We start from the raw sequence: 13,512 nt of genomic DNA on the forward strand, positions 1-13,512 counted from the left end.
GAAAACTCTCCGGAACCGCCGCCGCCACTAAAGTCACAGAGCACCGCGGCGAATGAGGAAGAAGCGCGGAGGACTCCTGTTGGGCAGGGCTTTCCCACCGGCGGCGAGACTCCTCCCAAAACCCCGTTGATCACTGGGAGCGCAAGACGATTGGAAGTTCACACCCAGTGGCATATTTCGAAAGTGTCTCCCTTTATGTTAAGGCTGATAATTGGTATCCTTAACCTTTTGTGGAACAAAATTGGTTCCCTCAACTTTCTCCTTTCTCTTGGAAAACTTCCCCCCTTTCTCTGAGGTGTGTCAACTTTCTTCAAGTCTTCCTGTTTACCCCGACTGTATACCTACGTATTTAGCCCTGTTTTGTTTATTTCCCTAACTCTCACCCACCTCAATTATCTCAGTGTTAACTAAGATTTTTTTTTTTTTTTTTATCTCTAGGCTAATTGATTTTTATTTATGGATTGGTGAACAAGAACCGTCCCCCTGAGACCCTTGAAGATAAGCAGTGTCACGGGGTTGAAGTTGCACACATTTATGAAAAAAGAAATATAATCTTCCCTTACAAGTAGCCTATGTATGTATTTGTGTATATTTGTGGGGATGGGAGGTTTGGGTTTTCATGGTGTTTTTTTGTTGTTCATGTTTTGTTTTGTTTTGTTTTTATTCTCTGTGAGGCACTTTGTGCTACTGCAAAGTATGAAAAGTGCCATATAGCTAAATAAAGTTGATTTGATTTGATTTTAAGTGCAAACTTAATTCAAGCAGTAGTCCTCAATTTAGTCGTCTCACACATGTTGCTGCCACAATTGCAATTGGTCTGGTATGACAACCGAATTAAAGCAGCTAAAATTAGCTAAGTAAGTTAACTTTACTGAGATATTGCAAGGCAAATGATATTTCTGAGTCAATTGTCTCATTTTTTGACTCTTCTGAGAACTTTTTATTTATTTTTTTGCTAAAATTATCCTACATGTTCCCATTTTTCACTGCACAGAAACTGGCTCCTGATCAAAAGTTGCATGCTCTCTCAATGTTTATGGTTTCTTTGGAAATTGTGTCTGAAACGTTGTCTAAATGAGTCACTTGTTGTTTTTCACCATAGCAAAACACTTGTGCTGAATCAGCAGACTCCAGCAGTTCCCTTTTTCTGCTTTGTGTGAGTCCTCTGTGAAACCGTGCTGCACTGCTCACTTCCTCCTCTCTGATCAAGAGCTGGATCTGGGAAGCACATTACGGCGATGCAGGTGTGGTGCAGGGTCACTGTTTGTCCTGGATGAAACCACGATCTCTTCCTTCATTTCGCCTGTAACTTTTGCAGTGAGATACATAGTTGTTTAACACATTAATAGATTTTCTGTGTGGCTGAGTTAAATCCAACACCTGTAGATTGTGTAATATGAACTCCAGTCCGTCTTTATTTACTTAGAACAACTTCTCTTTATCATTTCCAGTCTCCTCTTCTGCGTTGTTCACTTGGATGCAAATGCATCTGCAATTATGCCATGAACACAACTAGGTGAAATACAGGTTTAAGTGTAGACTATTGTGTGAGTCTGAGTGTGGACTTTATTTGTGCCGTCCTTTGTCCTCAAACGTGTCTATCAGACAGGACACACCTTGTTTCATAGCCCTCTGATAGCGATGCACACACACTCATGACTGTGTGTTCAGTCCTGCTCCTGCAGGGTGTGTCTCTTGTTTGAATGTCTGCACCCATTTCATACTAAGTTGTTAGGCACACACACACACACACACACACACACACACACACACACACACACACACACACACACTGCAGGAGCCATGTTTCTGAGGGCCTCTCTCTGGGCCTGTATGGTCTTCCTATCTGGAAAATGTGTAACTCTCAGCGTGGCGGAGATATGAAATGAGAGTTAAATGTTTGCATACAGCCGTGAGTATCACTAGTAGACTGTCACGGTGCAGTAAACAGAGCTGAATATTTTGGGTGTGTGTTGTCATTCAGTGAACGGAGCGTGGGTGCTGACAGAGAAAGTCTGCTTACATGAACAAGTTCTGATAACAAACACCAACAGGTATACAGTCGCTGAAATACAGGGCGCGGTCGCTTAGAGGAATGTGCTCAAGGCATCTTACCGCACCCACCCAACGCCTTCACCCTTACTCTCCCTATGCCTCTCCCCCTCCCTTTCCCCCACCCTCCTCTCTCTCTCTCTCTCTCTCTCTGGCAGGGACTCAACAGGTGTACAGGTCCAGGCAGAGTCCAGGTGGCAGCTAAATCCCGGTCTGCACCTCAACACACCTGGTTCAGGAGTCGCTCTTATCTGTGTCTGTTTGCAGTAAAACGAGCTCTGTTGACACGGCTGTAAGCGTTCAGTGTTGACAATGCAGAAATATTCATGTAAAGCACAAACTGTACAGATGTGGGGGGAAAAGAAAACATCTAGAGCACGAGACAAACCTCAGTTCTCCTTTGTCTAGATCCTCCAAGTCTCTGGACCCCATTAGATGAATGAATGAATAACACTGACATCAAATACGCACATGTACGTGCAGCTACAGGACAATGTTGTCTACTGCTGTGATTCAGACATGTCAGTCCAATGCTGAGATTGCAAAGGTTGTTTTAATAATACTCATCCAAACATTCAGTGATCTATCATGCTCTGTATTGAAGTAGTTACTTGTGTTATTATGAAACAGCTGGATTGACTTTTACATAAAAATGAACATCTGCTACATTCAAGCTCTGACTAAGCAACAGTGCTGCAGAATCTCTGTAATTTGCAATATTTTAAATATGGCATTTGTGGTCTTGTGCTAGAGAACCATTAGTGAAGTATTTTACATCAGCTAGCAATGATTGGTTTGGCAGCACTGAAGAGGGGAGCAACTGTAGTGACGGGGACGGAGTAGGCGGCGGCAAATGAAGAGTATGGTGGAGATTATGGTGGAAAAAGTGAAGTGGCGTCCTAAGAAAACTTTCTATTTTGTCCGTCCAGTTTATATCAAAGAGGGACAAGAGAACAGTTGAAACTCCTGTTGGTAAAATACCACACAAAAGTGTCCAAAAGTTGAACCAACATGTCTCTGTTTCCACACAAACATGAGGAGAATCATAGAGGTGGTTTTAGCTGGGTGTGTTATCATAGATTATAAATAAAGCCTTTTATTCCTATTTTCACAGAATAAATGAGTAATCTATTTGTGTGTTTTCCAAGACATGAAAGATAGCAGGCAAATTAGATAAACGCAGGGTGATTGCATAAAAAAAAGGAGAGTGGCTTTGTTTAGAGGCTCACTTTTATCTCAGTGTTATTTCAGACCATGCTGACTGAGCTGTTTGTTTCTACTTTAACACTATTTGCTTTTACTTGTTTCATGTAGCTGAGTTGTTCCTGAGTTGATTTATTCACCGTTTCCACCGAATATAAATGTGCCTCTGTGCACAACACAAAGAGGTTCCTCTTGTCCTGTCTCTCTCTTTCTGTTGGTCTGGAGCCTGCATCTCTCTGGGCTTGTGAGCCTACCCAGCATGCTTTTCTCACGCTGTAATGTCACACCTGAGTATAAGGTGACTCTCTGGAGCCTGGGGCTTTGAGGTCATCTTTACACCACTGTGCCGGGAGGAAAAGGTACACACACACACACACACACACACACACACACACACACACACACACACACACACACACACACACACACACACACACACACACACACACACACACACACACACACACGGTTTAACATTATACAGTATTTGAAGGGCTATCTCTGTGTGTTACTGTGTGTTTTTGTAGAGCCTCATGCCAATGGGAAAACACTTCACTCATTACCACTCAGCATATAATGACATTTCATTTCAGCTTGTAAAGTAATCATGTTCGACAGAGCAGAGTAAAATATGCTGTTGTATGAGAACATGTGTCTATATGTGCTTGTGTGTGTGTGTGTGTGTGTGTGTGTGTGTGTGTGTGTGTGTGTGTGTGTGTGTGTGTGTGTGCGAGTGTGCGTACATGACTAAGACACCTGGTTATATAATTGTCGTTACGCTATTACAGATAACACCCAAATCACTGCTGTCAAGTACTTTTAAATGAGATTTGTCTTATGAACTTGACAAGCCTGCATGCGTGTTATCAAGTGTGAGAGTCTCTCTCCCGTGTGACAAGCGTTACAATCAGTTGTCAGCACTGGGTGGAGCATCGTTACGACCTAGAACAGCTTAGGCAGAAGGAAAGTCCCTGCAGCCAGTGGATGTTTTTTTATTTTTGTCATTCACAACGTCATTACATACCTGTGACAGGGTGTTACCATTTTCAATTCATCATAAAACGATAGTAATGATTATTCCAGGAATATTACGCATGCTTTTACAATAGGATCCTTGAGTATACAAGGGGTCATAACCAGCTTGACAGCATCGGCGTTGGCCTGATTTGTCGTTAGACCTGAACGTTTTTCTTTACACAACTTATTCTCTTTTCTGTATCTTTATAAGAAACCCCCATTTCACACACATGAGAGAGGCCTTTTTCAGGGCTTGGGTTGGTCTTTACCTTTGGACTTAATCTTAAACTTCACCAGACAGGGTGGCTCTGCTCAGGCTCAAACAATAAATTCAAATCACAGTAATCACTTGGGGTTGAAACTGCTCAAGCCTCTTGGGTAATTAATGATGGCCTCAAACAGGTCTAGGTGTGCAAAGCATGTTAACGTGCAAAACAGGGAGAACGTAGGGAATCAAAATCAGTTTTAAACTCTTTCTAAGTCAAAACCCAGTTCACTGTTTGCACCAGCAACTCTTGGGATTCAATTTTTCCATCAATGTCAAATACAGGCTGCAAGAAGAAGTCAATCAATCAAACAAACAACTGTGTAGATGGAAAAAGGAGCAGACAGGACAGATAGGGACTTCAGTGTGCAGCAATGCACTGATAATTATCAGTCACCAAGAGGAACACGCTGACAAAGCAACTTGTTGGGGTTAGATGTTTTAGACAAAAACTACTGAGTGTGTTTGAAAAATCTGGACCGATACATTTAACCGAATACACTAGTTGTGTCCACCTAGGTACCTGTGCACTTCAATAAAATCAATACAATATAATCCAAAATCTTGCTTTCATTGGAGCCCTAATGTTTGAACTGGGAATATTTAATTCGCCTTGATTATTTAGCCTACGTTTCTGTATATCACAGTGCAGCTCGTCAGCTCCAAACTGTTGACCTAATTGTGAAGTGCCTACAGTAATATTTTCTTTCTAGCGGGGTAACTGGTTCAGCTGTTCATCATCAATTGCTCACATATTATTCATCGTTTTTCATGGCAGCTGGTGACCTACCTGGACTACTGGTATTAATTAAATGTCTCATGTGCCTTTGAGCTCTGGCAGGATGTATGTTTTTTTTCTATGGATGAAAACACCTGTGAGTTGTCAGTCTGACAGGTCCTGGGGATGACCCGGCCTACAGCCTACTACTCCATGCTCGGATATTGAAAGTGCAACCACTGACTGTAAGGAAATGGAAACCTAACCATAGTTTGCTTCTGATAAAAATAGGCAGTGGCTGGTTGGAAATCCCAAGTCAGTTTACACCACTGTGCACTAAAATGTGTCCCCCTCCTGCTCTGTGATCAGTGTTCTGATGTGAGTGTGTTGTGTTATAGCCCCCTCTACTGGAGAGAAGTGAGCAGGCCTGGACTGCGTTGTCTCAAAGCACCTGAGTATCATCAGAGAACTTCTAGCTCTGGTATCATCCATAGATATCATCACCACGCTTTTCTGTTACCATAAATGAAACCGGAAGTGCATCCATTGAAAGAACTGAAAGTTGTTCCAACTCCAAAACACATGATGTTGATGCTGTTCAGTATAAATAAAAGAATATAATGTTTTATTCATTAGCTTGAAGGAAAATTTTATTTTCTTCTTTTAAAGAAACTGGTTAAAGGTTAATGAGAAAACAACAAAGCTTTTTATTCGTTTTCAGTTTTCACACTTTCATACATTGATATATTCAGTTATATTAAAAACTTTTTTACATGCATTTGATCGACGAACCTGCTTACTGTAACTAAGTCCCTGCAGCTAAATCACAAAAACAATCATTTAAAAAAGAGAAAAACTGTAATTATGTTTAATCTTAGTCTCTAATCACATCTGACCTAACCACAACCCGATTTAGCTGATGTTGCTGTGACTTTGCATCACGCAGTCCAAGCTGGAAAGTGAAACGGTGATGTTAAGTTTCGTTTTCCAGACTATCAGCTGTAGTCACTACATAAATAGAGAGGCAGAGTGCGACACAGACACAGCGACAGACACAACCTGCAAGCATCAAGCTTCACCTCGGCGACCAAGAGCTCTTCAACTATCCGATCCTCGAGCACCATGAGCGGAGATACAGGTAAGACACAGCCTGATGGGTTTTAATACTTGTTGTATTGTTGTATTTAGGTTTGTTTTCTTTTTGGTTTGGTGCAATGCAACGTTTGTTTTTGGCCATTTAGACGCAAGTGCTGCAACTTTTCAAGTGTTTATAAGCTGAGTTTCTTATATTTTCATGTTAATTCTGAGTTTAAAATAAGAAAGTCTGATTTCCAATTAAATGAAAATGGGCTTGTGAGAAAAGAAAACATTATATCATCTTAATTATTTGGATCTTTCCTCTTTCATTTCCTTCTACCTTTGTCGATTTGACCATAACCACAGGAAGAGTAGTGTCTTCATTTAATGTTATTTTATTCACCATCAGTCCTTTCTGTCTCTGTGCAGTGTGGACTCCTCAGCTGTGGCTGGACACCTTTGATGAGCTGCTGAATGATGACAATGAGCTGGACTATGAAGACCAGTGGTCTCTCAACTTTAACTACACTCTGACAGACAAAGTTACCAAAGAAGAGAGGAAGAGAGGCTGGAAAGTCTACAACCACTGTGCCTTCGGAAAGTGAGTATCTCTCAGTTATAGTCATTCAGTTCAATGAAGCTGTTGTTCAGGTTTTACTTGGCAACTATTGTTCAATAATAACAATAGTTGCTAAATACAAAGATTGGTTGGTTGTTTTTTTTTAGACTACGCCTAAAAAAATCACATGATGAAGTGTACGTGTGTGTGTGTGTGTGTGTGTGTGTGTGTGTGTGTGTGTGTGTGTGTGAGAGAGAGAGAGAGAGAGAGAGAGAGAGAGAGAAAGAGAGGGAACAGGATATGTGCAGTAATAAATGTGTCACATGTCAAATGTATTAATAAACAGCTGCAAAGTGTGGATTATTGCAATTTCATCAATGTCATGACAGTAGCCTACATTTCTATACAGCATAGAAATAGAAGTATATTTCCACCACAGGATTGATTGTTTACCTTACTGTAATTCCTAAAACACTCACAGGTTGAGGTGATGATGGCTGTACACCTGAGGATACCTCTGTGCTCCCTCCTCTCATCAGCTGTTTTCTCTTTTCTCCACAGTTTCCGGTGTGCATCCTGCTCTAATACCTGGTCCTCAGCACGGGTGGTGGTGCTGTTCCGTTACCGGCTGCGAGGAGACCGGGGGACCGTGATCATGCGTCCCTTTGGTCAGATGTGCCGTGATTGTGATGATGACGTGTTCAGGCTCTCTGGTTTTTCCAATGAAGAGGTGGAAAAAGCTCTGAGCAGGCTGTTCTCTAGGATTCGTAAGAATTGCTATGGAGAGGACGATGACAGTGATCATGGATCAGCCGGTTCAGTCACAAAAAGGACCAAACCACATGAGAAGACCCTGTGTCAGGCCTGCATCCAGGGCATCTGCTGTCAGAATGAGGACTAGAAGTGTGTGTGTGTGTGTGTGTGTGTGTGTGTGTATATATATGTGGATGTACAGTATGTGTTAGCAGGTAACTTGGCTGCGATGCCTTTATTCTTTATTGCTAATATTTTGTTTACTTTGATTACTTGCTTGCTGATCAGTGCTAAATATGTAATTGTACAGTGTATGGTGTGTTATAACAGTTATAACAACATCAGGACCAATAATAAATTTATTGAAATGGCTCATTTCCTACAGTTGCATATTTTTGTACTTTGTGCATCTTAATAAATGGGTTCAATCTGACAACACATTTGTTTTCGGGGGTTTCATTTTATTTGAATTAGCCTACATCTGTAATTGTACTTATCAGTCATTCTACCACTTAATACCTTGACCTGACCTGAACAGTTCAGTGATAAATATTGTACTCAATTTATACTGCATTTATTAGGCATAATGATTGCACTCACAAAACATATGGTCATTCTATTAAATATGTATTGAATCATCTACCTAGCCTAATTAAAACTCTGTTCATGTTGGGCAGCTTCTAAATTAACTATAACTTCAACTTGATATATTCAGTTAATTTGAAACTTTTCTGATATTTACAGTATTTGATCGATTACCTTGCTTAACTATCCCTGCAGATAAATCACACTTTCAGATAAATCACAAAAATAATTTAAACAAAACAAAACAATAATTATTTCTAATCTATGTCTCTAATCACATCTGACCTAACCACAACCCGATTTAGCTGATGTTGCTGTGACTTCGCATCACGCAGTGCACCGGGATAAGCTGGAAAGTGAAACTGTGATGTTAAGTTTCGTTTTCCAGACTGTAGTCAGCTGTAGTCACATCATAATAAACAGAGAGGCAGCGTGCGACCACAGCGACGCTCACAGGCCACAAGCATCAGGCTTCACCTCGGCTCTTCAACCATCCGATCCTCCAGCACCATGAGCGGAGCTACAGGTAACACACAGCCTGATGGGTTTTACTGTAATACTTGTTGTAGGCCTATTGTGAATTTAGGTTTGTTTTCTTTTTGGTTTGGTGCAATGCAACGTTTGTTTTTGGCCATTTTGACTCAAGTGCTGCAACGTTTCAAATGTTTATACTGTAAGTAGAGTTTCTTATATTTCATTATGTTTAGTTTAGTAATTCTCAGTTTTTTAAATAATAATAAAAAAAGGCCTTTGAGAAAAGTAACATTATTTTATCTTAGTTATTTGGATCTTTCCTCTTTCATTTCCTTCTACCTTTGTTGATTTGACCATAACCACAGGAAGAGTAGTGTCTTATTTTATATTATTTTATTATTATTATTATTTTATTCATCAGTCCTTTCTGTCTCTGTGCAGCGTGGACTTCACAGCTGTGGCTGGACACCTTTGGTCAGTTGTTGAATGATGGACAGCTGTACCATGAAGACCGGTGGTCTCTCAACTTTAACTACAACTCTCTGACAGAGAAAGTCACCAAGGAGGAGAGGAAGAGAGGCTGGAAAGTCTACAACCACTGTGCCTTTGGAAAGTGAGTATCCCCCTTTTTCTAGTTATTCAGTTCAAAGACGCTAAAACAATATTGAACTGCAGTTGGTTGGTTTCTCAGACTCAGTTTTGTTTTGTTCTGGGTTTCCTTTTAATGCTAGGTCATACTGTATGATGAAGTTTGTGTGTGTGTGTGTGTGTGTGTGTGCGTGCGTGCGTGCGTGCGTGCGAGAGAGAGATAGGAAACAGGTTTTGTGCAGTGATAAAATAAATGACACTGTATGGAGAAACGTCAACAACTCACAGTGAGTCAAAGTACAGTATTTAATTAAAGCAGCAAAGTTAAGTTACCAAATATAACAGTTCTTTAAATGTCTGTGTACCTTCCTCATGTATTAAGTGTATGACAGTGTATTTCTATATAAAGCAACTGAAATACATATGTTCCACTGCAGGCTTGAGGTGATGGCTGTACACCTGAGGATACCTCTGAGCTCCCTCCTCTCATCGGCTGTTTTCTCTTCTCCCCACAGTTTCCGGTGTGAATCCTGCCCTAATACCTGGCCCTCAGCACGGGTGGTGGTGCTGTTCCGTTACCGGCTGGGAGAAGACCGGGGGACAGTGATCATGCGTCCCTTTCGTCAGATGTGTCGTGATTGTGATAATAATGGGTTCAGGCTCCCTGGTTTTTCCAATGTAGAGGTGGAAAGAGCTCTGAGCAGGCTGTTCTCTAAGATTCGTAGGAATTGCTATGGAGAGGACGATGACAGTGATCATGGATCAGCCGATTCACATGTCATCACCAAACCACATGAGAAGTCCCTGTGTGAGGCCTGCACAATGGGCATCTGCAGTCAGGATGAGGACTAGCCAACTGTGTGTATGTTTTGGGGGGTAATTATTTAATTTTATCTTAATTACAACTGCAGTTGTTTATCAGTCATTTTATTTCAAACCACTTAAAACCTTGACCTGTCAATAGTTAAGTATAAGAGGCGACTGTAAAACTGTTGACAGGACACCTGCAGCTGCAATCAAGCTCATCCTTTACCATTATAGTGCACAATTTTAATCAAACAAAATTTTATAACTGTGAAATTGAGTTTTATTAGAATTACATAATTTCCATATAAAGTCTATCGGGCAAGTGCAAGCATGGGGACAGGTCGAGTTGGCAAAGCACAATTGTGAATATGCAGTGGCCCACACAATAAGGAAACTGACCCAGAAGCTATTGAACTTTTCTGGCTCATGTGCAAAGCAAACAGTTTCATTCAAGTGACCGGGCGCCGTCTTTAAATCTGGTTTCCAATAATACATCTGTGGCCTTAACCATCTCCTCATGCAAATGATTGGGAGCAGATTTCAGTCTGACTGCACCATAAGTCTTGCTCAGGGCCGTAGCCTGGATTTTTGAAATACCGAGGTCATTTAGTCGTGGTGCGCGGTGGGGGTGGCGGGGTGGGGGTGTAAGAAATTTGCAACAATTTTATATTAAAAGGCTTCAATCTGGTGCACTTTGACAGATAAAAACTACATACATCATATTAGATTAATCCTATTTTTATGATATTATCATCACTAGTGATCATCCAGAGAAGACCCAACTTCACTGAATTCTGATGAGAACACACCATCTATTACAAACAGGAGACTAGCTCCTCACACTCGTAGCAGCCACAGAGTAGCAAAAATATGATATTATAAAGTTTATTTCCAGCTTGAAAAAAAAGAGTTTGAAATGCAATGTGAAGGTCCTGGTTGTTAACATAAAGATTAACAGGTTTCTAGGGTGAAGTGTGCACTCTTTTTTGACCATAGCTATAGCCTACTATTTTTGGGGTGACTTCCTTCTGGAGCGTCAGCTGTGTTCCTCACTTTGAAACAGGCCCAGGAAGTTTGTTTGCTTTTCCTTATAGTTACCACAAACATACATCTGACTTCTCCTTGTTGCAGCAAATTTTGGTTTGTGTTATAATTTGTTATTCACGTTGTTTAGCTATGTAGTATTTCACATTTCTATGCATATTTTTTATTAGTAAAATATTGGTGTCAAACTTCATTTCGGTTGTATGGTCTTCTTTGAATGGGAAAATATGAAGAGGTCTAGGTTAAATCAAATTGAGCCAAAAACAGTTGTATTTGGATGGAATGAATATTATGACACAGGCTATTAGTGAAATATAATTAGTTTTCCAAAGGTCAAATTCCACCTGGACATATCTCTGATAATAAAACAGCTGCAAAATTGATCAGGTTCATCTACTTTTAGCCTACGCATTACTTATTCATTTGCCTGATATCCCATGATTCAAAGGTAGATTTTACCCTAATATGATTTTTGTTAATTTTTTTACTAGGCAGAGATGAAAAATGTTCTACTGTACTCCAGACATGTCTGTAGTAATCTCACAGGTCTTAGCTTTCTTTAAATTAAATAAAAAAGACCCCCCCCCCCCCCCCCCCCGTCCTTAAAACTTAGTGACGCCCCTACATGTAGCTATCATGTCACAACCTAATGTTTTCTCCGGATACATTAGGTTCCGTCCCGAAATAATACAGTGGTTCAATTGCACGTATGTACAAAACTTTTACAGTGTAACAACTGGTTGGAAAAAGCAGTTTATCTAGAGCCAACCGACTCAGTAGCCTTCTCCTCCATGCACGCAGGCTCCGCGACGCGCTGTATCACTCGCTTTTTCCGAATGAATCGCCCTTTTTCCCGCGACCAGTAAACAAACACCAGCGTACGTGAGGGCGTCAATAAACAAGAGCATTATAGGCCTACCGGAATTGTTGTTTGGACAAGAGAGGAGTCACTCAGTCACCTTCCATCTGTCCTCCCTAATACTTTCACCGCACTTTTTTTTCTCCACTTTTTCATTCATTAGGCCGAAAAAAATATCATGACCTCGGTGTCCTCAATGGTAGCTACAGCACATGCTCAGGCCTCTACTTTCCATCTGAAAAATACACTCACAGCATGCTTATGCTTTAGCTAACTTAGCCATAGCAGAATAATAACATAGCTGGCTAACTAACATACAAAAAAATAAATGTCTTTAATAGTTAAAGCAGCTACAAAGAACTTTTAACGGGATATGCAAAAGTCTTTTGTTTCTGCTGATGTCTCTGTATGACCTACAACAGCAAATGAGGCCATCGGTGGGAAGATAAGCTATTCCTAAATAGTGTAACTTTTTACCTTCAGGAGGCAGTGGTCAGGTCGGTCCACTGCACCGACAAAATGTTTTACGGCATTCAGACCGGAGAAGACAGCACACCTGACGAGGTAAATTAGCATTGAGTTGTTGCCACGCCAGCCAGTAAACCGAGTTCAATTTTATCACTATATTTTTGTTATTGGCTGTTATTATACTGGGACAGGATCCGCAAAAAGAGAAACCTACTGATTTTGTCCACAGAGGTTGCCAAAATCAGCACAAAATAAAAGTTCTTTATAGTTGCTTTAAGAAACGGTTTATAAAGCCCCAGTGTGTAACTTTTTTGGCTTTTTATTAGCAAAAATCAAATATTGCTTTCATAAATATGTATTTCACTTAAGTCGAATCACACCCGCATGCAAATGAAAGCTTTCTCATACCTTAGAATGAGTTGTTACAAGTCGTTACAATTATACATAAGTGGGCGATGCACCAAACCGAGGCTGTGGGTCAGATAAACAATATGACAACATATTGTCACGCCTGTATTGTTTTGCCTCGTGCTGGCGGACCACTTGTTTACATAGACGCTTGTTTATCCTGTTACATGCAGTCTGTTGTCTGTCTGACGTCTGCCCGATTTCACGTGAATGCAACATCAAGAATACGTTCCGATATGCAACCGCACCGATGGGGGTAATTCCTACACATTATACCTTTAAAGAATGTACTTATTAAAGCAGAAGTAAGCGATCCGGTCGTTTTGGCTAACTTCTTGTCAGCAGATGGAGTTAGCAGTCCCCGCCCTCGTCCCTACGTCACCACATGCACGCGCATCCCTTGGCTGCACAAACAGAGAGGACCGCCCCTTTATGCCGTTCTCTCTCCTCATTGGATAAAGGCTGTAGGATACAAGGAAAGTTTTCTCCTCGGCTTACAGCAGAGCAGAGTGACTGACAGACCCGTGTTTCGGACCAAACACTCTATGTAAGTGATTGCCGTCGGAAGATATAACTATTTAAGACTTATATTAACACAAATATTCCGCTTACTTCTGCTTTAAACAAAAATGTCT

General features: G+C 40.8%; 2 protein-coding genes across 2 annotated transcripts; both read left to right on the top strand.

Moving 5' to 3' along the window:
* Positions 1-6,278: 6,278 nt before the first annotated feature.
* Positions 6,279-8,016, top strand: LOC310993328 (receptor-transporting protein 3-like). Its single transcript, XM_083981651.1, has 3 exons — positions 6,279-6,393; positions 6,762-6,933; positions 7,453-8,016. Exons 1-3 carry the CDS (start codon positions 6,378-6,380, stop codon positions 7,790-7,792), a joined length of 528 nt encoding a protein of 175 aa, XP_083837777.1. The 5' UTR covers positions 6,279-6,377; the 3' UTR covers positions 7,793-8,016.
* Positions 8,017-8,686: 670 nt separating this feature from the next.
* LOC310993329 (receptor-transporting protein 4-like) lies at positions 8,687-10,591 on the top strand. Its single transcript, XM_083981652.1, has 3 exons — positions 8,687-8,755; positions 9,145-9,316; positions 9,807-10,591. Exons 1-3 carry the CDS (start codon positions 8,740-8,742, stop codon positions 10,141-10,143), a joined length of 525 nt encoding a protein of 174 aa, XP_083837778.1. The 5' UTR covers positions 8,687-8,739; the 3' UTR covers positions 10,144-10,591.
* The last annotated feature ends 2,921 nt before the right edge of the window (positions 10,592-13,512 follow it).

This window comes from Trachurus trachurus, assembly GCF_905171665.1.
Source record: "Trachurus trachurus genome assembly, chromosome: 11".
NCBI lineage: Eukaryota > Metazoa > Chordata > Actinopteri > Carangiformes > Carangidae > Trachurus > Trachurus trachurus.

Excerpts from the sequence above, each read along its gene's own strand:
- LOC310993328 (XM_083981651.1), top strand. Across the intron at positions 6,934-7,452 it reads AACCACTGTGCCTTCGGAAA|TTTCCGGTGTGCATCCTGCT; the intron begins GTGAGTATCTCT and ends TTTTCTCCACAG.
- LOC310993329 (XM_083981652.1), top strand. Across the intron at positions 9,317-9,806 it reads AACCACTGTGCCTTTGGAAA|TTTCCGGTGTGAATCCTGCC; the intron begins GTGAGTATCCCC and ends TTCTCCCCACAG.